At 54.2% G+C, this 27,661-nt stretch overlaps 2 protein-coding genes across 3 annotated transcripts in view; one reads left to right on the forward strand and one right to left on the reverse strand.

Annotated features, from left to right (window-relative positions):
- The window catches only part of PTK2B (protein tyrosine kinase 2 beta), a 154,887-nt gene extending 130,870 nt beyond the window's left edge, over positions 1-24,017 (forward strand). The window contains exons 16-31 of one of the 2 annotated variants that reach the window (XM_008050021.1): positions 283-367; positions 574-674; positions 951-1,066; positions 3,071-3,171; positions 3,309-3,398; positions 4,205-4,409; positions 8,087-8,195; positions 9,657-9,722; positions 11,448-11,573; positions 17,329-17,475; positions 17,623-17,658; positions 18,034-18,058; positions 18,954-19,000; positions 19,492-19,629; positions 19,864-19,944; positions 22,920-24,017. In XM_008050021.1, coding sequence (XP_008048212.1) covers positions 283-367; positions 574-674; positions 951-1,066; positions 3,071-3,171; positions 3,309-3,398; positions 4,205-4,409; positions 8,087-8,195; positions 9,657-9,722; positions 11,448-11,573; positions 17,329-17,475; positions 17,623-17,658; positions 18,034-18,058; positions 18,954-19,000; positions 19,492-19,629; positions 19,864-19,944; positions 22,920-23,135 — 1,689 coding nt within the window. In that variant the 3' untranslated portion in view covers positions 23,136-24,017. The remainder of the gene's footprint in view (positions 1-282; positions 368-573; positions 675-950; positions 1,067-3,070; positions 3,172-3,308; positions 3,399-4,204; positions 4,410-8,086; positions 8,196-9,656; positions 9,723-11,447; positions 11,574-17,328; positions 17,476-17,622; positions 17,659-18,033; positions 18,059-18,953; positions 19,001-19,491; positions 19,630-19,863; positions 19,945-22,919) is intronic. The other variant, XM_021708330.1, reaches the window with a different exon arrangement.
- Positions 24,018-26,071: 2,054 nt separating this feature from the next.
- The window catches only part of CHRNA2 (cholinergic receptor nicotinic alpha 2 subunit), a 12,990-nt gene continuing 11,400 nt past the window's right edge, over positions 26,072-27,661 (reverse strand). Inside the window, exons 6-7 of the mRNA XM_021708233.1 lie at positions 27,101-27,375; positions 26,072-26,197 (exon numbers count right to left, since the gene is read on the reverse strand). Coding sequence (XP_021563908.1) covers positions 26,072-26,197; positions 27,101-27,375 — 401 coding nt within the window. The remainder of the gene's footprint in view (positions 26,198-27,100; positions 27,376-27,661) is intronic.

Here is a 27,661-nt window from a genome sequence, read left to right on the forward strand (position 1 = left end):
AATCTGGCTACTCGGAAGGCTGAGGCGGAAGGATCGCCGGAGCCCAGCAGGTCGAGGCTGCGGTGGCCGGGAGCAGCCACTGCACTCCAATCTGGGCGATAGAGTGAGACTCCAACTCAAAACAAAAAAGAAAGAGAGGGAGGGAGGAATAGGAGAAAAGGCTGGTGGGCCACGGAGAGGGCCAGATGTCACCTGCTTCCCTCTGCGGGCAGCGAGGTCTGTGGGAAGGTCCCAGTGCGGCCAGGCGGGGACCGAGGGGCCCTGAATGCACTCTTGTTGCAGAAAGGGGAGCAAATCAATGTGGCCGTCAAGACCTGCAAGAAAGACTGCACTCTGGACAACAAGGAGAAATTCATGAGCGAGGCAGGTAGGCATCCCTGGGAGGGACCCCTGAGGCCCCCCAGGCCTCTAGGGCAGGACGGGGTCTGGCTCTGGGAAGGGGGTGCGAGCGGTACCAGGACCCAGGTGGGAGGAGGGCTCCGCTCTCCGCTTCTCCCGGCCGGGACAGCACAGCCTGTTTCTTGGACTGGACCTCCGAGCCGCCCCGGCCTGTCCCCCTTGCCTCCTGCACAGTGATCATGAAGAACCTCGACCACCCCCACATTGTGAAGCTGATCGGCATCATCGAAGAGGAGCCCACCTGGATCATCATGGAATTGTACCCCTACGGGGAGGTGAGCTGGAGGTGGCAGAGGAGGGACCCCACAGTGACGACTGGGCCACCGTGGGGGTCGTTCAGAGCAAGAGTCCTTCCCGGTCCCCTCCGTCTGTGTTCCGCTGAAACACGGAGATGCCCTGTGTGTAGAGGAAATTGCTGGAGCCTCCTGCCAGCCTGGGGTTTGCCCTCCTCCTCCCCCAGGGAAGGGTTGGGGGAGGGCTTCCAGGGTCCTGGCCCCTGGCTCCCTGCCGAGCGCACCAGGGGTCTTAACGGTACCTCCCCCTTCCTGCAGCTGGGCCACTACCTGGAGCGCAACAAGCTCTCCCTGAAGGTGCTCACCCTCGTCCTGTACTCGCTGCAGATATGCAAAGCCATGGCCTACCTGGAGAGCATCAACTGCGTGCACAGGTGGGGGAGAGGGGACAGCCGGGCCCTTCCCCTGACCCTGGAGGCGTCGGGGGTGGAGCCGGGCTTGGGAGTGGCACAGGGTGTGTTGGGTCTCAGCACTGGTCCTGCCTCTCTGAACTCGCTTTGCCGTCTGCAAAGTGAAAAGCGCCGTGGGCTCCTCCAGGCTCGCTGAGAGTTACTCTGAGGTCTGAGGTGTCTGGGGTCACGGCCCAGACACCGCCCAGGTTACCGGCACCCCTGGCCTCCCAAGTCTGGTCCTCCCTCTGGCTGTGGAGCGGCCCCCTCCTCCACCTGGCCTTGCTCCTGTCTCATGACCTCCCGGGGACTACAGTGGCGGGGCGCTCCCCCCCTGCCACTGATATCGGCTCTATGCACAACCACACACATCACGGGATATAAACCTGCGTTCATTCATTCACTCATTCAGCAAACTGCATGGGACTCCGACTCAATGCCAGGCACTGTCCTAGACTCTGGAACAGAGTCATGAAAACAGATAAAATTCCTTTTCCTTGTGAGGCTCACGTTCTAGTAAGAGGCCCAAACGTGAGATGTCACTTGTCAGAGGCTATGGTGGTAGGGTGATCGATCTGTTTCCTTTGTTTGCTTATTTGAAGTGACCATGCTTTTAGGTCATCTTTTCTTTTCTTTTTGCTTTCTTTTTGGAGTTGGAGTCTCACTCTGTCGCCCAGTGGAGCGCAGTGGCATGCTCCAGGCCACTGCAGCCTCGACCTGCTGGGCTCCAGTGATCCTTCCACCTCAGCCTTCCAAGTAGCTGGAACCACAGGCGTGTACTACCATGCCCGGCTAATTTTTTTATTTATTGTAGAGACGAGGTCTCACCAAGTTGCCCGGGCTGGTCTCGAACCCATGGGCTCAGGCAATCCACTCACCTCGGCCTCCCAAAGTGCTGGGATTACAGGCTGAGCCACCAAGCCTGGCCAGGTCATCTTTTCTTTTTTTGAGTTGGAGTCTCGCTCTGTCACCCAGACTAGAGTGCAGTGGCTGCTCCTGGCCACCGCGGCCTCGACCTGCTGGCCTCCGGCGATCCTTCCACCTCAGCCTTCCAAGCAGCTGGAACTACAGGCGCGCGCTACCACACCTGGCTAGTTTTTTTTTATTTATTGTAGAGATGAGGTCTCGCCAAGTTGCCCAGACTGGTCTCGAACCCACGGGCTCAGGCAGTCCACTCACCTCAGCCTCCCAAAGCACTGGGATTACAGGCTGAGCCACTGAGCCCGGCATGAGGTCATCTTTTCAATAAGAATAACAAACACTAGGGAAGCAAGTGTTTGGGGCAGACGAGCTTGGGGCTAGAAGCAATGCCAAGAACACGGGGTAAACCAAGTCAGTGGTGCTTCTTCCGGAAGGGGCGAGAGCTCAGCTCTAGGGTAGCCTATGGGGCTGCACCCTTGTCCTGATGGTGACCTGCTGGACAAGTCTCTTCAGCTGTCTGTGCCCAGTCTCCTCACCTGCACTGGAGGTGCTCTGAGAGGCTCTATGTCATGACCCGGGCATGGGACACACTCGTGTGACCCGGTGTCCCGACTGCCCCAACCAGCTTGGCTGGGCGCCGTCCCACGGAAACGCAAAGACGTTGTGAGGCCCACCCCTGAAGAGTGGGCAGGGTGACAGTCCTCCCCCGGGGGTCAGTAGAGGCAGAGCACAGAAGGGAGTGTAGGGAGCAGATCCTGGGAACCCAAGATAGGCTTTGGGTGGAGACGCGTGGGAGGTGGTGACGGGAGACAAAGACGATGCCGCGGGTGGGAGATGGGGGAGCCTGTGGGTGCCGAGTGTGCAGGGGCCGCCGCGTTCCCAGCTGAGCCAAGCTCTAGCGAGACCCCTGGTGGGGGTGGCAACCCACAGGAGCTCCCGATTCTGCTCCAGAGCCCGGGTCCCCGGCCGGCGCTGTGCTTTTTCTCTCTGTCCATCTGCCTGTCTGTCTCTCTGAAGTGCTCCGATGGAAGGTGGCTTCTCACCTTGGTCTTGACCTCTTTCTTCCAGGGACATCGCTGTCCGAAATATCCTGGTGGCCTCCCCCGAGTGTGTGAAGCTGGGCGACTTTGGCCTTTCCCGGTACATCGAGGATGAGGACTATTACAAAGGTGAGGGGACTTTCCTGTTTCTCCTTGGCCCTTGGAGCCAAAATCCCAGAAAGAGGGAAGCCTACGCTTGGGCGGCCCAGGGTCTCCAGAAGGTAGGCTTTCTGGATAATCCCCTCAATAATTCTTTGCTCACACAGCCTCTGTGACTCGTCTCCCCATCAAGTGGATGTCCCCGGAGTCCATCAACTTCCGCCGCTTCACGACGGCCAGCGACGTCTGGATGTTTGGTGAGTGACAATGTGGGAGGGCGTGGAGAGGGTTTGCCTCCCTGACTCAGCTAAGTGGGGGGTGCAGGGTGCAGGGGCCTGTTCCCAGGGTCCGGTTTTACTGTGGCCCCTGGGAAGTCTTAGAGGTGGGGCTTGGGTGTGACATGGACTGAGGGCTGGCCTGGGCCAGGTGGATCCATCCTCCCGGAAAAGTGTCCTGTGATGAGCTTGGTCTCTACCAACCAGCCCCAGGGACTAACTAACATGGGGCCACCCTGGAGGGGACCTCCTGAGGCAAAGCTCGGAGGCTTGTTCTGAGAAGAAGGTGCAGGGGGTAGAGAGAACAAGGTGGACGGACAGCCCACTGTCCTGTAGACCTGGCCTCTTGGTTAGTCAACCCGGTAAAACTTCATTGTTATTACTCCCATTTTCCAGATAAGAAACCGGAGGCTCAGACAAGTAAGGACTTGTCCATGATCACATAGGTAGCACGTGTTGGCATTAGGCTTTGAACTCCGGCTTTCTGACAGGGCTCCACTCCCTCCTAAAAGAAGGCCCAGGAGGTCCTGACGACATGCTCAGACTGTCACCTCCTCATCCCGCAGAACCATAGCTCTGTGGAGGCCGTAGGGCATCTGCTACAGATGCAGGCCTCGGTCCCTCGGGCGGACCACCATGGCGGGCAGGACCCCAGGGTGCTGGAGGGGAGGCAGAGAGCAGGGGAACCTCCCGACCGGGCCCGAGCGCTGGCTGATGGCCACGGTGCTTCTGGGGGGTGGGGGACCGGCATCCCTGGCACGGGCCCTGAGCACGCCCTTTGTCCCCAGCTGTGTGCATGTGGGAGATTCTGAGCTTTGGGAAGCAGCCCTTCTTCTGGCTGGAGAACAAGGACGTCATTGGGGTCCTCGAGAAGGGGGACCGGCTGCCCAAGCCTGACCTCTGTCCGCCGATCCTTTACACCCTCATGACCCGCTGCTGGGACTATGACCCTAGCGAACGGCCCCGCTTCACAGAGCTCGCGTGCAGCCTCAGGTGAGCACAGACCAGGCTCTGCAGGTAGAGGGTCCACCCGGCCGCAAGGCTGAAGTCCAGCAGCGCTTACAGGTTCCCGACGGGTTCACGACGTACCTCCCCAGACGAGACGGGGCCAGGGTCTCCACAGCTCTGTGCGGCAAGGCTCCCTGTCCCACCTTACAGAGGAGAGAGCTCAGGCTCAAAGTTGGTATCTTGCCCAAGGCAGGGACCCACAGGCTGAGACTGACACCCCGGCCTCCCTTCTGGCCAGCACTGGGCCACACGGGCATCCCAGCGGAATGAGCCGATCGGGCCAGCAGAAGCTCAGTGGACACGGAGGCACTCCGTGGCTCTGTCGGAGGACCGAAGTTCACTGTCAGACATGAGCTCAGAGACAAGGTGACCCTAGGGAAGCCTGGCTCGTCAGGGCATCTCTCAGCACCGAGCACAGTGCCCTGCTCCCGGGACATGCTCAGAAAGCATTTTCTCGGGTGGGGTCAAAGGACTGAACCAGACTCATGGAAGTGCCTGTGTTCTTTGCAGAGCGGGGGCCTGCAAGCCACTGTCCCGGGAGCACTGCCTTGCCTCTCCTCTCGACTTTGATCTTTCCTCCCACAGAGCAAGGAAGGGGGTCATTTTTAACCTGTTCTCAAGACTGGCTGGGCACAGCGTCTCACACCTGCAAACCCAGCATTTTGGGAGGCTGAGGCGGGAGGATTGCTTGAACCCGGGAGTTCAAAGCTGCAGCGAGCTATGACCACGCCATTGCCCTCCAGCTTGGGAAACAGAGTGAGACCCCAACTATAACTGATGATGATCATTGATAATAATAACAATAAACAAAATGTCTTCCCCCATAAAAGAGCTGTGTCGAGTGGCTCACACCTGTAGGCCCAGCATTTCGGCAGACTGAGGCAGGAGGATTGCTGAAGCCCGAGAATTCAAAGCTGCCATGAGCTATGATCATGCCACTGCACTCCAGCCTGGGTTACAGAGCAAGACTCTTACTGTAAATAATAATAATGAAGATGATAATCATAAAGAAAATTCTTCCCAGAAAAAAGACTGTGCTGGTGACTTATGCCTGTAATCCCAGCACTTTGTGGTTATCATTTGAAGCCAAGAGTTTGAGACCAGCCTAGGCAACAGCAACACGGCAAGTAGTCTCTAAAAGAAATAAAAAACAAAAATATTAGTCAGATGTGGTGGTGCGTACCTGTAGTCCCAGCTATTCAGGAGGCTGAGCCAAGAGGATGGCTTGAGTCCGGGAGTTCAAGTCTGCAGTGAGTTACTATCACACCACTGCACTCCAGCCTAGGCAACAGAGCAAGACCCTATCTTCCCCTCCCCTCCAAAAAAAAAAAAAAAAAAAGACTTTGACTCCCTTCTGGATGGGGATAAGGGGCCAGAGAGTCCAATCCTTCTAAGTTTCCAGGAGCCATCATTCCCCAAGCACTGGGAGGTCCCTGGGAAGGGTGGTGTCCATGCAGAGGCTGGGGGGTCCTCTAGTTTCCTTGGTAGTATGCCTGCCATCAGCTTTGCAGGAGATGGTCTGGCTTCTTTGGGGTGGAAGTCAGCAAACACTGTCTCTCTGTGGAGACTGCTCGTCTCTGCCATTGTAGCTCAAAAACAGCTGGAGACAAACGTCAACTAATGCGTGTGGCTGGGTTCCCATGTAACGTCATCTATCACAAAATATTTTTCTTCTTTTAATTTTGTTTCAATCATTAAAAAGTGTAAAAACCAATCCTTAGTTTGGGACCACACAAAGATAGGTGAGGGACCAAATTTGGCTTGTGGGCTGTCGTTTGCTCTAAGGAATCTGGTGCACAATTAACTTGAAACACTGTGAGTTTTCTTATTTTTATTTTTTAGTTGGAATCTCACTCTGTCGCCCAGGCTGGAGTGCAGTGACACGCTCACAGCCACTGCCGCCTTGACCTGCTGGGTTCAGGCAGTCCTTCCGCCTCAGCTTTCCAAGTAGCCGGAACCACAGGCACGTGACACCAGGCCCAGCTAATTTTTTAATTTGTTGTGGAGACGAGGTCTCGCCAAGTTGCCCAGGCTGGTCTCAAATCTGTGGGCTCAGGCAATCTTCTCACCTCGACCTCCCAAAATGCTGGGATTATAGGTGTGAGCTACTGTGCCTGGCCAAAACACTGTGAGTTTAAATAATGTAGTCAACATATTGGCTTTTACTTGGGGGTGAGAAAATAGCCCCTGAAAATTTCCTAGTGGAGAGGCACCCCAGGAAGATGCTGGCAATACCAGGCCAGGAGCAGTGGAGAGGACCCTCATATTTTTGTAGAGCAGGTAGAATCCACAGCCTGTAAAACCTCCAGCTTGAAAGGTCTCTCTGAGCCAGGTGCTCACTCCTGTAAATCTCAGCATTTTAGGAGGCAGAGGCGAGAGGATTGCCTGAGCCCAAGGGTTCAAGTCCAGCCTGGGTAATTTGGCAAAATCTCTTTTCTACAATAAATTTTTAAAAATTAGCTGGGAATGGTGGCACACACCTATAGTTCAGCTACTTGGAAGGCTGAAGAAGAAGGATCGCCTGAGCCCAGCAAGTCGAGGCTGTGGTAGCCATGATTGTGCCTTTGCACTCTAGCCTGAGTGACAGAGTGAAACTCTGACTCAAAAAAAAGACCTCTGTTCCTGTGTGTCCCTTTATTGAGACTGCCAGCTAATTCAAGACTTCTCTGTTGATCCCTTGTAAGGAGATCTGAGAGGACAAAGGGCTCAAGGAGAAAAGTATTGAAAGGTGTAATTTGAGAGGGTAGACGCTCTGGGGAGGCAGGGAGGAGAGACTTGCTCTTAATCCATTCTGAGGCCTTGAGAACCATGGGAAGCTGAGTGGTATCCCCCCACACCACTGTCCCCACCAGGGGTAAAGTTAGGAGGAGGTTTTTGATGTGATATGAAACACTCAAAGACCCAGAAGGCCCTGGGATGCCTCCTCAGACCACTGCCTGACAGTCCCTCCTTAGAGTTATGAAGGGGCTTGATCAGTGTTTCCCAAAGGGTCCTTTAGATGTCAAATTTTGAGAATTTCTCTAGGTAGCAATAGTTGTCATTTTAGAATATTGTAATGGATACAGTAAGCCGGATGATGACATTCTTGTTGTACTTGATCAAATGCACATACATTTGAAAACAGAGTGCCAAGTATTCCTTCCATATTCAATAGTACATAATACTTGGCACCCATGAGAATTCATGGACCCCCTGCAGTAAACCCAGGGTCCCCTGGGCTCTGTGTTCGCAGGTTGGAAGATTTGGGTTGAGTGTGAAAGGCGAGAAGCATGCACATGACTGACCTGGCATGAATTTATACCCATCAGCACATACCAGGGATGCGTTGGTACAATGTTTCATAAGAAATGAGAGATGGCAGGGTCCAGATGCTGGCCTGGATGTTGGAAATCTACATAGGGGATTGGCGCCCAGGAGAAAATGGGGCACGGGAGACAGGGCTGCGGGTGAGCTTCTGCTGCCTGGCTGGACTGGGACTGGCACACCAAGGACATTTTCCCACCTTGGAATTATCCCTGTGATCTTCCCAACCTTAGTTTGACCTCACAGCCCACATCCCAGACTGCAGGGGACATGGAAGTAGGATCTGGCACCCTTGTCTGGGCCTCCCTGGGCTTCCTTGACCTTGTTTCTCTCTCCCTGTCTGACCTGACTCCCTGCAGTGACATCTATCAGATGGAAAAGGACATTGCTATGGAGCAAGAGAGGAACGTTCGCTACCGAACCCCCAAAATCTTGGAGCCCACAGCCTTCCAGGAACCTCCACCCAAGGTGAGCCAAGTCTTGGCCTTGTCGGTCCCATGACCTGCAACAGAGCCGGGTCCCTGTCTGACCTGTGCCCCCCTCACTGCCATGCCCCCCTCAGTCAGCATCCATCAGCACTGAACTCACCCTCTCACATCCGTGCCCTGGCCCAGAGGGACCGTGAGACAGCAGGTACCTGTGGGACTGTTGCATCAAGAATCAGCGCTCAAAAGTGTCCCCTGGGGACAGGCTGAGCACTTCTACGCATTTTCTAGGGACAGATGAGACGACCCTGAAGACACACGAATGGGCAGTAACCTGTCCCCCTCAGGTCCAGTCTCCATGTCTATGCCCTCCATGGCTGCCCCAGGCTTAAGAGCCAGTGCCCACTGCCATGAGGTGGGTGGGTTTTGAGAGCCCATGCCTGTCTTAGCTGGCGATGTCTGCTGCACAGGCTGGGTGACTTAAACTATAAGCATTTACCTCTCACGGTTCTGGAGCTGGAAAGTCCAAAATCAAGGTGTCTGGTGAGGGCTCTCTTCCTGGCTTACAGACGGCCTTCTCACTGGTCTCACCTGGCAGAAATAGTCTGTCTTCTTCTTCCTATAAGGGTACGAATCCTGTCATAGGGCTCCACCCTCATGTCCTCCTCTAACCCAAATTGCCTCCCAAAGACCCCACCCCACTTCCTAATCCCACAGCATTGTGGGTGAGGGCTTCAACATATGAATTAGAGGGAGAGACACAAACATTCAGTCCATATGATGCCTTTTCTCATGCCCTGCCCCTTCTCCCAGGCCCAGCTGAATGTCCACCTCCTCTGTAAAGCTTCCCTGGGTGCCCGAGCCCCAGGGGGACTCCTACCTCTGCATGTCTGAGGCTCTGGAGCTCTGATTTGATAGGTGCTCCCACAGGTAGGGAGGCTACACGCACAGATCCTTAACCTTCCAATTAGCCATAGCTCGGGAAGACAGAGGTGGCCTCTTTCTCCCTTTCATCGCTCCACATGTAGTGGATGCTCAGTAAGTGCATGCAGAATGATTTCAATGATAATGTTCTCCCTCCACTTTTCTTCCTTCTGAACAAGTCCAGTCTGTCTCCGACTTCACTTTTCCCTTGGCGAGCTGTGTTCACTCAAGAACAGAACAGGAAGCCGGGCACAGTGGCTCACCCCTGTCATCCGAGCACTTTGGGAGGCAGAGGCAAGAGGATTGCCTGAGTCCAGGGCTTCAAGACCAGCCTGAGCAACATGGCGAGACCTCGTCTCTACGATTAATAAAAAATTAGCCAGGCATGGTGGCATGTGCCTATAGTTCCAGCTACTTAGAATGGGGAGGTGGAAGGATCGCCTGAGCACAGCCGGTCGAGGCTGCGGTGGCCGGGAGCAGCGTGCCACTGCACTCCAGCCAGGGTGACAGAGTGAGACTCTGACTCAGAAAAAAAAAAGAATACATCAGGGACTGACACACCTCTGTGTTCTCTCTCCAGCCCAGCCGACCCAAGTACAGACCCCCTCCACAAACCAACCTGCTGGCCCCCAAGCTGCAATTCCAGGTAAATTTGTAGCCAGAGGGTGGGAAGTCCAGGTCTACCTCTCACCCAGGTCCTTCCTGAAATTCCCTTCTTGTGCCTTTTTGAGAGACAGCAGTCACCCACTCAGGTGATGGAGATGGCCTGGGTTGGCTCTTTCTGGGCACCCAGGACAGAATTTAAACTCGTATCAGAAGAATAAAGATGCAGTTCTACCAGGCTGTCCTCAGCTGTGACCTGCCTCATGCTCAGCCCGTCTGTCTGCTGTTGTCCCCTTTTTGGTGTGTCTGCCTGCAGCTGCCTCCTTTTGTCCAAAGGCCCTCTGGCCTCCTACCCTGAGCAGAGCCTTCTGAGAAGGAATCCCAGGGGATGTTCTCCAGAAAATGGAGCCACTCCATCCCCGCAGCGGCCCCGGCCGGAACCTGGGTGGCCAGAAGCAATAGCCTAGGGCTCCCTCTGAGTTTCTTCCACCTCCTCCGTCACCACCCGTGACTCTTCCGAGGCTGTGGGTCCCTGATCAGAACATCTTTGTCCTGTGGCCCTCTTTTGCCTCCAGGAGAGAAGGAACCCAGCCTTCTCTCATTTCTTCAGTTGTATCCCCCAGCTCAGAGTTGCTGCTCAAAAGTGGAGCCCCTAGGCTGGGTGTGGTAGCTCACATCTATAATTCCAGCACTTTGGGAGGCCCAGGCAGGAGGATCACTTGAGCCCAGGAGTTCGAGACCAGTCTGGGCAGCATAGCGACACCCTATCTCGACAAAAAAAAATTTAAAAGAGAAATACGTGTACCATGGTCACGTATTTTTTCTCAAGGAAACTCCCCAGTGCCAAAACAAACCCATCCAAGAATGAATAGATAAAATTCTCTTCATATGAAGCAAAAGCCATGATTCAGAAAGTGGAAACAACATCCTTGAGAAAGAAACATACCCTTATGTGGTATTTAAAATAGGGGGCCGGATATGGTGGCTCACACCTGTAATCCCAGCTATGTAGAAGACTGAGGTGGGAGGATTGCTTGAGCCTGGGAGTTTAAGACCAGCCTGAGCAATGTTGCAAGACCTCATCCCTAAAAAATAATAATAAAAATAAAGCTGGGTGCAGTGACTCATGCCTGCAATCCCAGCACTTTGAGAGGCTGAAGTGGGAGGATTGCCAGAGCTCAGGCCTTTGAGACCAGCCTGGGCAACATAGCAAGACCTCATCTCTACAAAAAATCAAAACATTAGCCAGGTGTGGTAGCACCCACCTTTAATCCCAGCTGCTTGAGAGTCTGCAGTGGAAGGATTGCCCGAGGCACAGAGGTGAAGACTGCAGTGAGCCGTGATTGTGCCACTGCGCTCCAGCCTGGGCAACAGAGTGAGGCCCCAACTTAAAATAATAATAATAACGATTTTTTAAAAGTTTCCTGTCTATGTCAATCTATGAACTAATCATGTCTGTCCATTTGTAACCCAGCTGAAATGTAAGTCTTTTTCAAAGAAAAGGGAGGAACCCTGGTCTCAGTGGGTCAGTGCCTGCGTGGACCATCTGTGGGAGAGCATTGTGGGGTGAACGGAGCCCACGCTGCTCCACCAAGTCTTCGGACAGGCCAGTGGAAGGGCCGCACTGTGCGCTTTCCTAGCCCCCAGAGAGCAAGTCCCGCCCCCACGGGGCTCTTGCATCGTTTCTTTGTGCTCGTGTTTGTAGCAGCTAATTGTCCACCTCCTCGCCTCGTCCTGTGCCTTGTGCTTCTTTGCTTCTCCTGAATAGGTCCCCGAGGGCCTGTGTGCCAGCTCTCCCACGCTCACCAGCCCTATGGAGTATCCGTCTCCCGTTAACTCGCTGCACACCCCACCTCTCCATCGGCACAATGTCTTCAAGCGACACAGCATGCGGGTAAGATGGCTCTGCATGCTGGATCGCAGCCCGGATGGAGGAGGCTGCTGGAGGGAGGCGGCCTGGGACGCCGGGAACCCCACGTCCCCGGGCCCGGGAGGGTTTCTCCGTGCTTCCGTGCGCCGGTCAGGCCACCTGGCTGACTCCCTTCTCTTGGCAAACGTGTCAGAGGGTGGAGGCCGTGCTGGGCTCTGCCCCTGAGGATGGCAGCTGGACCTGGACATGGCCCTCGTCCATGCTGATGCTGAGACGAGTGAGGGACAAGCCTTTCCTTTTCCTGAACCCATGGAGTAGGGAGTCCTCAACCTTGTGGAGATTCCTCGTCAGAGTGCAGCCAAGCTTGGTAGTGCTGGAGAATTAAGGCTTCTAGAGGTCCCACCCCACTCTGCCCTCCTGCCTGGTGGCTTTGGGTGCTAAATCTCTCCTGGGGAAAAGGAAAAGGCCCCTGTAGCTGCAGCTTCTGCCGCTTTTGCAAAGACTACTGCTGGGTGAGAAGGAGCTTGGGGCTAGTGTGGATACAGGCTCATCAACTGGCTAGCAGGAGGCCAAGCCACCTCCCCATCACCTCTCTGTCATCCAGTGAGACCTGATACCTCATGGGCTGGCTTCTGAGTGTCGGGTCCGATATAAAAAAGACACTTTTGCTTGCAACCAGATGCCCACTGACCACCGACCAGCTTCTTCCATGCAAATGACTCCTGTGATCAGTTGCCACGAACACTTAATATATTTTACTAAACTGAGTTACAGACGGTAACCCTTATTATTTTAGCTCTAACTCTGTGCACATGCATCATATTTCAGGCCCAGTGTACATGACTGAAAATTTTTTGGAAAAAGGATACATGTTTATTATAATCGACTTAGAAAATGGAGGCAATATGTTCATATATTTCTATGCCATTACTCTTAATTTAGTAGAGTTTTGAAACCAGCATGATAACTTAGAATTCCAGGCACCAAGATCTGTTGTGAAATAAGTGTTCCCCTGACCTACCTCATTTTTCTCTCTAATATTGATTTCTAGCATTGCATATACTTAACAATAATAAAACTTCATTTTTAAGCATGTTCTATATTTAGGCTGTGCTCGGTTCCTCACCCTCCTGCTCCAGACTTTTTATTCATAATTAATTAAGTTTTAGTGAGTTTTGCTTGACAATGTGTTCTTTCAGAAAGATGCTATTTTCTCATTTGAGGGGTGACATTGCCTTTGTTTAAGCTCTGCTTCTCCGTGAGGACTTCGTTCCATTCCATAAAGGCAGACTGTGCAGTGGGGAAAAAGCCTTTTGTGTCAGGGGTTTGGATGTAATTGCTGTAAGGAAAATCTGCCTAAAAGAACATAATGAACATGTCTTTAACTAAACAAACAAAAAAAGTTAAAAATATAGATTCCATTGTATGACAGAGATCAGAAATATTGAGGAAGTCTCTTCCAGGTAGAGTGCTGAAACGATACAACAAGCTTCCTACAAAGCATTTAATAAAAATTCAGAGATGGTGTTCCTGCAAAAACAATTTTCCCACTGACTGGCTGTACAGCCTGACTCATCTGGGAGTCTGTGGGATGCCACACCAGGGTTGGGATAGCAGCTACCTTCCTCTTGCAAGCTTAACAATTATGATTTAAAATAATAAAATCTTCCAGGCACGATGGCTCGCACTTGTAATCACAGCCCCTTGGGAGGCCAAGGCTGGAGGATTACCTGAGGCCAGCAGTTTGAGACAAGCCTGGTTAACATAGCAAGACCCTGTCTCGAAAGAAAGAAAGAAAGAAAGAAAGAAAGAAAGAAAGAAAGAAAGAAAGAAAGAAAGAAAGAAAGAAAGAGAAAGAAAGAAAAAGAAAATTTAGTCGAGAAAGAAAGAAAGAAAGAAAGAAAGAAAGAAAGAAAGAAAGAAAGAAAGAAAGAAAGAAAGAAAGAGAAAGAAAAAGAAAATTTAGTCGAGCATGGTGGCATGCACCTGTAGACCCAGCTACTTGGGAGCCTGAGGCGAGAGGATTACTTGAATCCAGAAATTCGAGGCTGCAGTGATCCATGGCTGTACCACTGCACTTCAGCCTGGGCAGCAGAATGGAACCCTGTCTCTTAAAATAATAACATCCGTAGGCAATACCGTGTGTGCGGGTTGCCGGGTGCTGTCCTTGGTGCTGAAGAGGGGACGAGGCGGTCCAGCCTTCAAGGAGCTTACGGTCCACCAGAAGGAACAGGTCAGGTGCACACTTCCGTGTAATTTAAGATGGAACGTCATGGATGCCACAGAGTTGGAGTTCAGAGAGAAGAACTCCTTCCAGCTGCTTTTTTTCAGCTGGGTCTTGAAGGATGAGGAAGATTTGGACAGGAAGGAACTGGGAGGCAGGGAAGGGGAGAGGCAGAACCAAGATTGAGTGACAGCAGGCACAGGGCAAGAGCAGGAGCTGTTTGACTAGGATGAGGAGGCGACATGTGGAGGTGGAAGCAAGGCCAGCTGGATGGGTTGTCGCCGAAACATGGAAGGTGTTACAGCTTATGGGTGTCATCTTAGAACACCACAATACCTGCTTCCTCTTAAGAGTGTAGTGTATGGCCGAGCTCGGGGGCTCCGCCTGTCATCCCAGCACTTTGGGAACCCCAGGCAAGTGGATTGCCTAAGCCCACAGGTTCTAGACCAGCCTGGACCATTTGGCAAGACCTCGTCTCTGCAATAAGTTAAAAAAAAAATGAGCCGGGCATGGTAGTGCGCACCTGCAGTTCTGGCTACTTAGAAAGCTGAGGCGGAAGGATCGCTGGAGCCCAGCAGGTGGACACTGGGGTGGCCATGAGCGTGCCACTGCACTCCAGTATGGGCAGCAGAGTGAGACTCCAACTGGAAAGAAAAAAGTGTAATGTAATTAATTGGCAATGTAAATATCCATTGCCTGATAAGGATATGATACCCAAGGTGTATTCAGCAAAATCAACCTAAAGAGATTCCATCGTTGTTAAGTTCTCACTTTCTCCTTGAGTTTTACTAAGAATTTGGAAAGGCCAGGCTCAGTGGCTCAGCCTGTAATCCCAGCACTTTGGGAGGCCAAGGCAAGTGGATTGCCTGAGCCCGAGGGGTTGAGATCCGCCTGGGAAACTTGGTGAGACCTCGTCTCTATAATAAAACAAAAACTAGCAGGGCGTGGTAGCGCACGCCTGTAGTTCCAGCTACTTGGAAGGCTGAGGCGGAAGGATCGCCGGAGCCCAGCAGGTCGAGGCTGAGGTGGCCGGGAGCGGCCACTGCACTCCAGCCTGAGCAACAGAGTGAGACTCCAACTCCAAAAAAAAAAAAGAATTTGGAAGACATCAGAATAAGTCTTTCAGTGTGTGTTTGTTAAGAGATCTGGTATGATCAGGCCTGGGGCATGCTAGGCATTTTAGTGATGGAAGCTTCTCTCAACACATATAAGCCTACATAGTATTTCTTGACTCTAGTCACTCCCCCTAGCGGTGTTTATCCTAGTTGTCTTTAATCTAGACATTCTTGTCACACCTGCAGATTCCTAACTCTGTATTTAGAGCTTTTGACTCTTAATTCCTGTTGGTCACTGTTGTCAACAGCCTGTAGCAGTCACACCATTCTGTTTGCAGACATTGACATTTAACTGTGAATAGTTATAGTTTTCAAACTTCCTTGTGTTGGAGCCTTTGCTTTTGATAAATAAACCCTATGTTTAACAAGTCCATGATTATAAAATACCCTTACATTCTGGAATTTGTTTTCCTAAAGTAAAGTTTAGCTCAGTGGTTCTCAACTAACGTGATTTCTCCCCCTGAGGGGACATTTGACAATGTCTGGGGGCATTTTTGCGACAAGTGGGGAGGGACTACCAGCATCCAGCTGGTGGAGACCAGGGACGCTGCTAAGCGTCCTACAGTGGACAGGAAATCTCCCCCAAATAAAGAATGATCCCGCCCCAAACATCAACAGTGCTTAGGTTGAGAAACTCAGTCCTAACTCCTGTTAACTTCACCCCATGAGAACAGGAACGTAGTATGCTTTAAAATCACTATCCTCTCAGTACCCAGTCCTATGCCTTCCACACTGCAATGGCTTAATAAATAGTTGTTGAATAGATTAATACACAAATAATATTTTGCCAAGACACCTAACTTGTGGGGGAAATTGTTATTGGAAATTGAGAAAAGTATTATTAGAAATTGAGGTCCGTCATTGATGCTCAGTGAGCACTAGGAGAAACATCCCAAATACAACTAACTATTTTAAAACCATATTGTCACATTCAAGTGTGTGTTGTCGTGCTTAGTGGGAAAACTCTTTTAAGAGACTTGGTAGGAATTATTGTTTGCTAAAAGTGGAAGGAGAGCATTTTTACAATTTTCTGCAAGTGGCTTGTATGTAAACTGGCCACTTCAAAGGAAAGGAACTGAGGGCCCCTTTAGCTTGAATGTCACAGAATGATCCTGCCCCTGGCAAGGGCAACCCCTGGCTTTGTGCTATCAAGAGAATGCCAGTAACACTCTTCTTCTATCCGTTCAGGAGGCCGGGGTGACCGTGTGCAGCAGAAGAAAAACATAATAGCTTGGAGGGACTGAGCAAGTAGTTATACAGACGAACCCTGGGGAAGATTGAGGGAGGGGAAGGAAGGCATGTAACTCCTTCTACTGAGGAACTAGAAGCTAGAACTGTGACTAGGTCCAAAGTCCCACAGGCGAGTTAAAATAAGGGTTGCATGACAAAGCTAGGGAGAGGAAGCATTCATCTCATAGCTAAAGAGCTATATTTCTTTCAGTGTCATTCTTTATTCCATCTCTTAGCTCCTGCATTTCTTCTGACCTTTGGTTAAATAATCAAAGCTGTGATCACATGTATCTTACATCTACAGAGCTATATTTCCTTAAGTGTAGTTCTTCATTTTCTCTCTTCGCTCATGCATTGCTTCTAACCTTTGGTTAATAACTCAAATATTGTCGTAGTAAAGAGTACATCCATAATCCCAGCATTTGGGAGGCCGAGATGGGAGGATTGCTTGAGTGCAGGAGTTCGAGACCAGTCTGGGCAATACAGCTAGACCTCGTCTCTACAAAAAAAAAAAGCCTGTAGTCCCAGTTACTCAGGAGGCTAAGATGGAAGGATCACCTGAGTCCAGGAGGCAAAGGTTGCAGTGAGCCATAATGTTGCCACCACTGCGTTCCAGCCTGGGCAACAGTGTGAGACCCTGTCTCCAAAAATAAGAAACAAAACAAACCCAAAAAACCAGTCTTAATAGGAAGGCATAATAGATGGTGTGGTGTGCGCTGCTGGCTTTCTCCCAGGCTCTGTTCAGCCATGCACAGGGTCAGGCTAGAGGCAGCACCCCTGCCTCTCGAAGCTTCCAGACCTGCCGCCTTGGTGCTAAGACGGACATACGCACACAAGGGTCTCCAGAAGGCTGGCTTTGCCTTTCCGATTCTATTAAATGACGGCAACCGTCACCAGCACCGACTGAGACAATGACAGGAGGGCAGTCACTCGAAGATAACATTTCCCCGACAGACCACGCCATCATCTGCACACAGTGCCTGCTGAACTGTGTGCTCTCGGGCTTGGCCCCACATTGCCACACGGGCACTGTGACACCCGATGATCGCGTCTGCACGCACAGGTGTGGGCCAAAGAACAGACTCACAACAAAAACAGCAGCTGCTACGCCAAGGCTCGTGGCTCCCGCAGGACCCTCAAGAGGACTGTCCCTCCTCTGTGGCCTAGGGTGGGGCTCACCGTGTCCTCTCCCTTCACCCCGTCCTCTCAGGAGGAGGACTTTGTCCGACCCAGTAGCCGCGAAGAGGCCCAGCAGCTGTGGGAGGCCGAAAAGGTCAAGATGCGACAGATCCTGGACAAGCAGCAGAAGCAGATGGTGGAAGATTACCAGTGGCTGCGGCAGGAGGAGAAATCCCTGGTGAGCGGGGCTGAACCCTGGGAGGGGCTTCGGCACCCTGAGTCTGTCTGTGTCCTCTCCTGGCGACAGGAGCAAATCCTCCCCAGGCATTTGTGGTGTCTTCCATCCTTGCATCCTAAGTCCTGTGCTTTGGTTTCTCCTCCACAGGACCCCATGGTTTACATGAATGACAAGTCCCCGCTGGTGAGTCGCCAGGAGGGGTCTCTTCCTCAAAACCAAGGCCGAGGAAGGCCTCACGTGCCATGGGACTCCACTCCCACCCCTGGGTTTCCCTATCTCCAGCTCCTCCTCGCCGCTTCCCGTCATGGAAGCATGTCTTTTCCCTTTACGCCAGCCTCCCCGTGGCTTTTCCTGAGCTGTCGTGTGATCTACACCCTGAGCGCTGCCATGGTCTGCCCCAGGGACCCTCAGCCTCCCAAAAGAGGCCGCCTTTGGTCCGGAGCTCCCAGAACCACCCCCACCCAGAGGAGGGAGCATGGGGAAATCGGCAAAAGGGGAAGCGGACTGTCCCCAGAGCCGCATGACAGTGACGGCTGCTCTTTCCCCTCTTCCTTCCAGACCCCAGAGAAGGAGGCTGGCTACCGTAAGTGTTCCTGCCCTTCCTTTCAAGGGAGCTTCTGCTCTGGTGTCTTGGGTGGAGCCTGTCCTTTCTCGCTGCCCAGGGCAGGCGGCCGCAGGGCCTGCCGGAGCTCTGGGAAGTATCTGTCCAGGCCCAGCCTGGTGGCTCGTGCCTGTCATCCCAGTACTTTGGGAGGCCAAGGCGGGAGGATCATTAGAGCCCAGGAATTCAAAGCCAGCCTGGGCAACATAGCGAGACCCCATCACCACCAAACACCTTTTTTTTTGAGTCTGAATCTCACTCCATCACCCGGGCTGGAGTGCAGTGGCACACTCAAGGTCGACCTGCTGGGCTCTGGCGATCCTTCCACCTCAGCCTTCCAAGGAGCTGGAACTACCGCGCGCATTACCACGCTGGGCTATTTTCTTTTCTTTTCTTTTTTTTTAAATTGTAGAGACGAGGTCTCACCAAGATGCCTGGGCTGGCCTCAAACCCGCGGGCTCAGGCAACTCACTCGCCTCGGCCTCCCAAAGTGCTAGGATGACAGGCTGAGCCACCAAGCCCCGGCCGGGGTGAGGTTTCTTCCTCATGGGTGGTCCAGGCCACAGGAACCATTTCTCAGGCCTGATGTCCATCAGGGAGGAAGCATAGCCGGGTCCGAAACACACCTGTAGGCTCCTCGCCTCTGCAGCGACTTCGAATTTTATCCTTTCTATAATACAGACAACAGTGCTTGTCCCTGTCTGCTGCAAACCCAAGGATACCAGAAAGTTCCTGCCATCTTCCTGGAAGTCAGGGCTAATTTCCCCGGGGGTCTCCTGGTGGTAGAGGAGAGGGACTTCACTTCCCATCGGCAGATACAACGGGAAGGGTTGGGATGCTGGGGACCGGCTCCCACTCGCTGCCCCTTTCCTTGCAGTGGAGTTCACGGGGCCCCCGCAGAAGCCGCCGCGGCTGGGCGCTCAGGTACGTGCGGGCTCTGCCCAAGCTCAAGTGAACTGGAGTCAGAATGCCACCACCCCACAGACTGTGTCAGCTAGACTATGACAGCTTCATGGCTCCGCAGATGAAATCCCGACCCCCTTGGCCTCCAGTGCCCCTGCCCTTCCAGCAGTCTGGGCTGGGTGTTGGCTGGCTTTGCTCTGGAACAGTGGGGCTCAGCCTTGGCTGTCCACTGGAGTCACCTCAAGAGCTTGGAAACGACCCGGACCCCAGGCCCAAGCGATGGTTCCATTGGTCTGGTGCACTGACCCAGACCCCAGACCTCAGGAAGACCACTGCCCTGGAAGTAGAAGGGGGGAATGCACCCCGGGAACTGGGCACTGTTTATTCTGGAGAAGCGTCCTTTCCAGTGGGGCTGGTGGCTGAGTCGCCCGGTAGTGCCTGCCTAGGAGAAAAACAAGAATGTCCCCCTGACTTTCCCTCCCTGTTCTGCGACCATCTGCTTCCCCCCTCAGTCCATCCAGCCCACGGCCAACCTGGACCGGACCGACGACCTGGTGTACCTCAACGTCATGGACCTGGTGCGGGCCGTGCTGGAACTCAAGAACGAGCTCTGCCAGCTGCCCCCCGAGGGCTACGTGCTGCTGGTGAAGGTGAGTACCAGGGCCGGGCCGGGTTGGGTCAGGGAGGGTACGGCTGCTCATTGTGCCCGGGAAGGAAGAACTTCCTGTCGGCTGCCCTAGAAGACCCCATCAGAGCAAGGAGGGCGAGGGGAATGGAACCCCAGACAGCCCGAGAAGGCAGGCACGGTCCCAGGAGGGCCCTTCCCCGGGGAAATGTGGCTTCCCCCACAGTAAGGGGGGTCACCCATCCCCTTCTCTCCTCAGAACGTGGGGCTGACCCTGCGGAAGCTCATCGGGAGCGTGGACGACCTCCTGCCCTCCTTGCCGTCGTCGTCACGGACAGAGGTGAGCGCCCTCTTCCCAGGACGGCGCCTAAGCTGTCATTTTCTCCTGCACCTCCAGGTCGCCCTAGTTGCGTTTCTCACCTGAGGCTCACGAGGGCCACCTGGGCCACGTTGTGCCTGCCCGAGGAGTCCCCAGAAGGTGGTTCTACACAACCCATCTGACCCACGACCGCCAGAGGGTTGGGAGGGCACCCAGGTGGCCCTTAAGAATTATGCTAAATAGCCAGGTGCGGTGGCTCAAGTCTGGCACCCCACACTTTGGGAGGCTGAGGCGAGAGGATTGCCTGAGCCCAGCGGTTCGAAACCTGCATGGCAAATCGGTGAGACCTCGTCTCTACAATAAATCAAAAAGTAAGCCAGGCGTGGTGGTGCGTGCCTGTAGTTCCGGCTCCTGGGAAGGCTGAGGCGGAAGGATCGCCTGAGCCCAGCAGGTTGAGGCTGCAGTGGCCATGAGCGTGCCACTGCACTCCAGCCTGACAGAGTGAGACTCAGACTCAAAAAAAAAAGAATTATGCCAAATCTACTCTGTCTGCGCTTTATAAATGGAACAAAGCCTGGATGACAGTGCATCTAATTATAACATAGTTTACGAAATGTTTTGAGCCTGTTATTGAGAACTACTGCTCAGGAAAATTAAAAAGCCCTTTCCAAATATGACTGTGCATTGACAATTCACCTGGTCACCCATGAGCTCTTGATGGAGAGGCACAAAGAAATGAATGTTGTTTTCATGCCAGCTAACACGAAAACATTCTGCAGCCCACAGACCAGGGAGTAGTTTTGACTTTCAAGTTGTAATATTTAAGGAATGCATTTCATGAGACTATAACTACTGTAGATTTAGTGATTCTTCTGATGGATCTGGGCAAGAAATCTGAAAACCCTCTGGAAAGGATTCACCATTCTAGATGCCGTTAAGAACATTCATGGTTCATGGAAAGAGGTCAAACTACCAACACGAACAGGAGTTTGGAAGGAGCTGATTCCCACCCTCTTGGATGACTTTGAGGGGTTCCAAGACCTCAGAGGAGGAAGTAACTGCAGATGTGGTAGAAAGAGCAAGAGAACTAGAATTAGAAGGGGAGCCCCCCAGGGGGACTGAATCACTGCTCATGATCAAACTTGAACTCCAAGGAGTTGCTTCTTCTGGATCAGCAAAGCAAATCTTTTTTCGAGGTGGAATCTACTCCTGGCGAAGATGCTGCGAACGTCATTGAAATGGCAGCAAAGGATTTAGAATATTCCATAAACTTACTTGATAAAGCAGCAGCAGGGTTTGATAGGTAACATGCTATCAAACAGTATCACATGCTACACAGAAATCTTTCATGAAAAGAAGAGTCGGTCCATGTGGCAAACTTCACTGTTACCTTGTGTTAAGAAATTGCCGCCGGGCTTGGTGGCTCAGCCTGTAATCCCGTGCTTGGGAGGCTGAGGTGAGTGGATTGCCTGAGCCCGCGGGTTCGAGACCCACCGGGGCAACTTGGCAAGACCTCATCTCTACAATAAATCAAAAAATCAGCTGGATGTGGTAGCACACGCCTGTAGTTCCAGCTCCTTGGAAGGCTGATGCAGAAGGATCGCCGGAGCCCAGCAGGTCAAGGCGGCCACTGCACTCCAGTCTGGGCGACTGAGTGAGACTCCAACTCATAACAAAATTTAAAAATAAAAATAAATTGCCACGGCTTCTCCAGCAACCACCACCCTGGTCAGTCAGCAGCCATCAGCATCGAGGCAGGGCCCTCCCCCAGCAAAAAGGTTAGGACTTGCTGAAGGCGCAGGTGATCACGAGCATTTTTTAGCAGCACAGGAAGTCCTTGTCATAAGAATGAGCTTGGTTTGGAAAGCACATTTGTAAGTCCATTTGTTGCAAGTCCAACAAAGTCTAGGTACCCAACTAGCACAGTTGGCTGTACAGTACTGTGTGAATTTAACAGGCTATGCTAACACTTGGTGGAGAGAAATAATACATACAAAAATGCAGGGTAAAGTCAAAGTTTGTAACTTGAAGGTTCGTATGTAGGGGACTTTCTGTATAGTATTTTTGACTTAGATATAATTAACCTAACATAGACTTAGTGCTACTGCACACTTTCTAGACTCAGTACAGTGTAAACGTAACTTTTATATGTACTAGGAAACCAAAAACATTCCTGTGACTTGCTTGATTATGATCTTCAATTTATCAAGGGGTCCCGAAACCAAACCCAAAATATCTCCAAAGCACACCTGTCCTCAACAGTGTCCTAGGCACTGAGGAGATAGAGGGACACAAAACACGGTCCCTGATCTCTTGACCTGATGATAGCCAGCAGACTAATGAGCAGATGTACCTGACCCCTGACCACCCACTCAGACCACTCACTCAACATCCCCTTGGGCCAGCATGAGGGCATGCTGCTATGAAGGGTGGGTCTGTTTGGCTGGATCAGGATGGACTGATGCAGGGTGGGCTGGGGTCTTGGATGTCTGTCAGTCCAGTCTGCACCGAGCATTGGATTCATCCCAATCCTGGGTCTGATTCACCCCCAGGGGACTTCTCTTATTTTTATTTATTGACTTTTTTTGGAGACAGGGTCTCACTTTGTTGCCCAGGCTGGAGTGCAGTGACACGACCCCAGCTCACGGCAGCCTTGGCCTCTTGGGCTCAGGCAATCCTCCTGCCTCAACTTCCCGAGTAGTTGGGACTACAGGCGTGCGCCACCACGCCCGGCTAATTTTTTTTTTTTCTTTTAATTTGTAGAGACAAGGTCTCACTACATTGCTCAGGCTGGTCTTGAACTCCTGGGCTCAAGCGATCCTCCCATCCCAGTCTCCTAAAGTGCTGGGATTACAGGCGTGAGCCACCACTCCCGGCGCCCCCAGGGGACTTCCGACCACCTCAGCCAACGCGCAGGTGGACGCCTCTGTGGCCTCCGCATCCTGCAGACGCAGACCTCACTGCCCCCTAACCCCTCCCGTGCCCTCTTCCTGCAGATCGAGGGGACCCAGAAACTGCTCAACAAGGACCTGGCAGAGCTCATCAACAAGATGCGGCTGGCCCAGCAGAACGCCGTGACCTCCCTGAGCGAGGAGTGCAAGCGTCAGATGCTCACGGCCTCACACACCCTGGCCGTGGACGCCAAGAACCTGCTCGATGCCGTGGACCAGGCCAAGGTCCTGGCCAACCTGGCCCACCCGCCTGCAGAGTGACGGAGGGGGGGACCGTCTGCCCGCGTCTTCCACCCCCACCTGTCGCGCACCTCCCCGCCCTGCCTTTGGTCACGTGGGTCTTCTCGGGGAAGACCGCCGGGGAGTCCCTCCCACGCCAGTCTGCACGACCCCCTCCACCCCCCCAGGCTGTGCTGCTCAGGCTGCAGCTGGACAGAGGGGACTCTGGGCTATGGACATGGGGCGGGGAGGGCACAGATGGCTCCGAGGGGGCACGGCCGCCACCCGGCCACTCCCTCTCCACCCCAGCCTGGCCCGTGCTGGGGGGGGGGCCCACAGAAGGTCACGTGGTGCCCCTGGCGGCCGGCATGGCTTTAAGCATGGACACGGCAGGCCGATCGGGGAGCAGACCTAACCCTTCCCCTTCCTCTTCAGTCCTCGGAGGTCCCCGGTGTACAGAGAAGCTGGGAAGGGGCTTTATTCGGGGGTCGGGCGGCTGATGAGATGAGGCATGGGCCTGGCGTCCTTGTACAGTGTATATTGGAATTTATTTAATGCGAGTGTGGTCTGGACTGACAGCATATGCCCTCCAACGGGGGGACCTGGGACCTCGTCCAGGAACAAGCTGATTGGGAGTCCGGGCACAGGACGCAGTGTTCTCAACACACCCACATTGCGGGGAAGAGGCGGGGAGACGCGGCCAAGTCAGGGCCTTGGAGCCGATCCGCCCTCCTCCTGCCCTCTCTTTCTCCCTTTCTTTCCCCTTCCTTCTCCCCGCCCCCCTTTTCTTATTCCTCCCCCCTTTTTCCTCTCCCTTTTCTATCCGGCGCCTTTCCCCTCCCGCGTGTTTATGCAGCCCCCCCTTTCACCTTCTTTCTATCTGACTCGTGGTTGAATTAAAATCGTCCCATTTGCTTTGTGGTCTGTTGGACTGCTTGGTTTGTTTGATCTGCCCTTGGGGGGAGAACGGTGACCTTGAGCCAAGCCCTGGAAGAAACCGATCACCTGCACCTTGGAGGCAAATCGGGGGCCGGCCAGCGCTGGGCTTCGGTCAGAGAGAGGCGTGTGGTGACGCCAGCAGTGGGGCAGGTGTGTCACCTCGCCTCTTTGCCCTTGTGTGAGCGGTGGGGGCTCCCGACCCCAGGGTGACTTTCCGGGAGGGACCCAGGCAGTCCTCTCCACAGCCCCGTGAGCGACGCCCTGTGGCATCCCTCTGCTGCCTGGCACCGAAAGCACCCAGGCTCTGGAGGCGCCTAGCTGGTGCTGAGGATGTAGCTGACACAGAGGGGGTCCCACAGTCAAGGGAGCCGCCGACTCAGCTTTATTTAGTCTCTTTATTCACATGCAAGATGGGTAGGTGGCGTGGAGGACATGACAGAACATCGCCATACCTGGAGATCGAGTCTGGGAATTTGGACCAGGGAGCCCAGAGGCCTCGGGGGGTCGAGGGAAGGGGCGGAGGGGGCCGTGTGCACAGAAGCAGGCGGGAGCACAGCAGACCCGGATGAGACACGAGCTGGGAGTTTGGGGAGAGAAATGCGCAGCGCTTGCACCGGGGTGTCACAGGCAGCCAGGTTTCCCCTGAGTCTGTCCAGGAGAGGTGGGCGTGCAGGGGCTTCAAACGAGGGCACCTCCAAGACCGGAGGGAAATCAGAAGCGCGCCCTGCTTGGCTTTCTGCGCTGTGCAGAGAACCCAGTGTCCCCATCTGTCAGCTGCCGAGGTCCCGCCCTTGGAGGCCGGACAGAACTCAAGAGAGGCCTGATGCCCAATCCCATCTCAGATCCCTGGAGCAGCAGCTCCGTTTGTCTGGGCACCCGCACACAGCTGACGGTCCTGGAGTATCCCGTTCCAAGGGCCAAGTGCCGGCTGCACCAAAGGGTTCAGAGGGCGTCAGACACATCCTGGGGCTCTGGGAAGCCTGGGAAGGCCCTCGACCACTCAGAACAAATGTCCTGGCTGTGCCAGGTGCTGGGAATGGGAAAAATAAAAGGGCCCTGCCCTTGGGTAATTCAGAATCAAAGGAGCCAGAAGCAAGGATCTTAAACTCCCCAATTCCTGCTGACAGAGCGGGACACGGGAAACCAGGGCCGGGAGAGGAAGGGAGAAAGGGAGGGAGTTTGGGAGGGAGGAGGAGGAAGGAAGGGCCCGACCGGCCATGGGTCTGAGCAAAGTCAAGAGTGGCTCGGGACAGCCTTTCTAGTTCAGTCCTGCACGGGCGAGGACAGATGGTGTCCTGCAGGCAGCGGCTCTCAGTTCTGCCAAAGCTCCTGGGAGCGGCTGGTGCTAAGTCACTTAGCAGCAAGGATGGGGGAGGACCACGGTTGAGGAGAAGCCTGGGGGCTCGAAGGTGCTTCCGGGTGGATGGAATGGCCCGGCCACCTGCATCCAACCACCCACCCCTCCTCCTCTTCCGAAGAGCCCGTACCACTCTCCTCAGGACCGCACAGCTCAGAGCCCTGCAGACCCCGACAGACCCTGCACTTGACTCTCAGCCTGGGTTACAGACACCCCAAAGCCTGGCACTCAGGGCTCATTCCCAAATCCAAAACCTTTTTCAGAGCCCTTCCACTCCGTCTTCCCCAAGCACCCCTCCTTTGAGGTCTGCGTTCCCTTTCTCTTCACCCTGGCCCCATCCCTCTGGTCCTCTGCCCCGTCCCCCTGTCACTTGGGGTCTGCACTGCCCCTCCGGGAGAATCTTATTCTATCTCACACTGTCACTGCCTGTGGCAACCTCCTGAAACCCCTGCATCTTTCTAGCAAATCCCTTCAGCTGCTCAAGCTCCTCGGCGTCCGAAACAAGGTTCTGTGCCCAGCGGATGCCCAACACTTGGTGCAATGACGTCGAGTTGGATTGTTCCGTGGGAAGGGGCCGGCAGATGGCGTCGGCCCCAAAGGGCACCCCAGAGGCAGCCACAGCTGAAGATGGTCAAAAGATGGTCAGCGGGGCCACCCGGGCTCCCACGCGAGGGACGTGGCGTCAGATCATTCCAGCCAGGAACGGAGGAAGGAAGAGGCCGATGGTCCCCAGGAAGCAGACGATGATGAACAGCCAGAGGAAAATGCGATCGACGACCATGGCCACGTACTTCCAGTCCTCCTTCACCTGCGGAAAACGGGCTCTCAGTGGCAGAGGCAGGCCTGGGGGCGGGGTTCGTCCCCCCACGCACCGCCTCTGCAAGGATGGCCACCGGGGGCAGCAGTGATGCCCCAGGAAGGGCAGGCAGGGCGGGGGTTGAGAGGAGAGACAGGGCTATCTCGAGGGTCCAGCAACCCTCCCTGGATGACTCCTGTCCTGTCCCACGCCTTCCACACTCCCAGAGCCTTTCCCCCTGCTCCAGGTTCTGGGTTCAAAGGCTAGAGGGACCCAAGGGGGTGGTCTGCAGTGATTTCAATGCAGCTCCCGCCAGTGACTGAATGCTGAAGACTCTGTTCCTCCACGTTGCTACCCCACCCACTTGCAGGACCCAGAGAGAGGGACACAGGCTAGGTGAGTGTGGCCAGGGCAGGTCAGGGGTGGGCCGGGCTTTGCAGAACTTGGGCTCACGGCCCAGGCAAAGGAGACTGCATTCCTAGCTGCTCCAGGATCTGATTCTTTTCTTTTCTTTTTTTTTTTTGAGTCGGAGTCTCCGTCGCCCAGGTTGGAGTGCAGTGGCATGCTCACGGCCACCGCAGCCCCGACCTACTGGGCTCAGGCAATCCTTCCACCTGAGCCTTCCAAGTAGCTGGAACTACAGGCGTGCACTACCACGCCCGGCTAATTTTTGATTTATTGTAGAGATGAGGTCTTGCCAGGTTGCCCGGGCGGGTCTCGAACTTGTGGGCTCAGGCAAACCTCTCACCTCGACCTCCCAAAGTGCTAGAATTATAGGCGTGAGCCACCGTGCCCAGCCTGATCTTTTTCAATTTTCTTATCGCTCAACAAGGCCACCCGGTACCAACCTCCCAGCCTTTCACCCTTCCCTAGGCTGGTAAAAGGAACCCCGTGATGGGGCAGGGGCCTGCTCACCTGACAACGCCGGACACTGACCCGGCAGAGGCTGGGAAGGGGAGTCCGTACCCCCGTCCCGGCCCCCACCATGTGACCGAGAGTCTGCAGGGTCTGTGGGTAAATGGTGAAGTTGGCTAAATGCCCAAAGCCCAGGAACGAGGAGGAGGAAGAGAAGACCACCCAGGACAAAGGAGGAAGGCTGGTGGTGCAACGGGCTTTGTTGTTGGTCTCTCCTGGAATGTCCCTTCTGCGTCCCCAGCCACCACCCCAACCCTTCCGGGCGGTGGCGAGAGCTGGCGGCCCGAGGGAGGCACCGGGTTCAGGGTTCGGGCTCCTCCCTCTCCCACTCCGAGCATGCCCGGCCCCCATCTCACGTAACCCAGCAAGCGTCCTAAAAGTGGCCGGCTGGACGTGCCCTCTCTCCGTCATTCCAGACTCCGAGGCTGTGGCTTAGGGAGACGGGACCCCACGGGAGGGCCCGGGCTGGCCCCTGGGGTCCGGTGGTTCCCCGACCAGCAGGTGGACTCCCTCTACCCCCTCCCCCAGCCCCAACACACCGAAGAGTCCGCATCCTCCGCC

Source organism: Carlito syrichta, unplaced genomic scaffold (genome assembly GCF_000164805.1).
Source record: "Carlito syrichta isolate Samal-C Ts95f unplaced genomic scaffold, Tarsius_syrichta-2.0.1 Scaffold6385, whole genome shotgun sequence".
Taxonomy (NCBI): domain Eukaryota; kingdom Metazoa; phylum Chordata; class Mammalia; order Primates; family Tarsiidae; genus Carlito; species Carlito syrichta.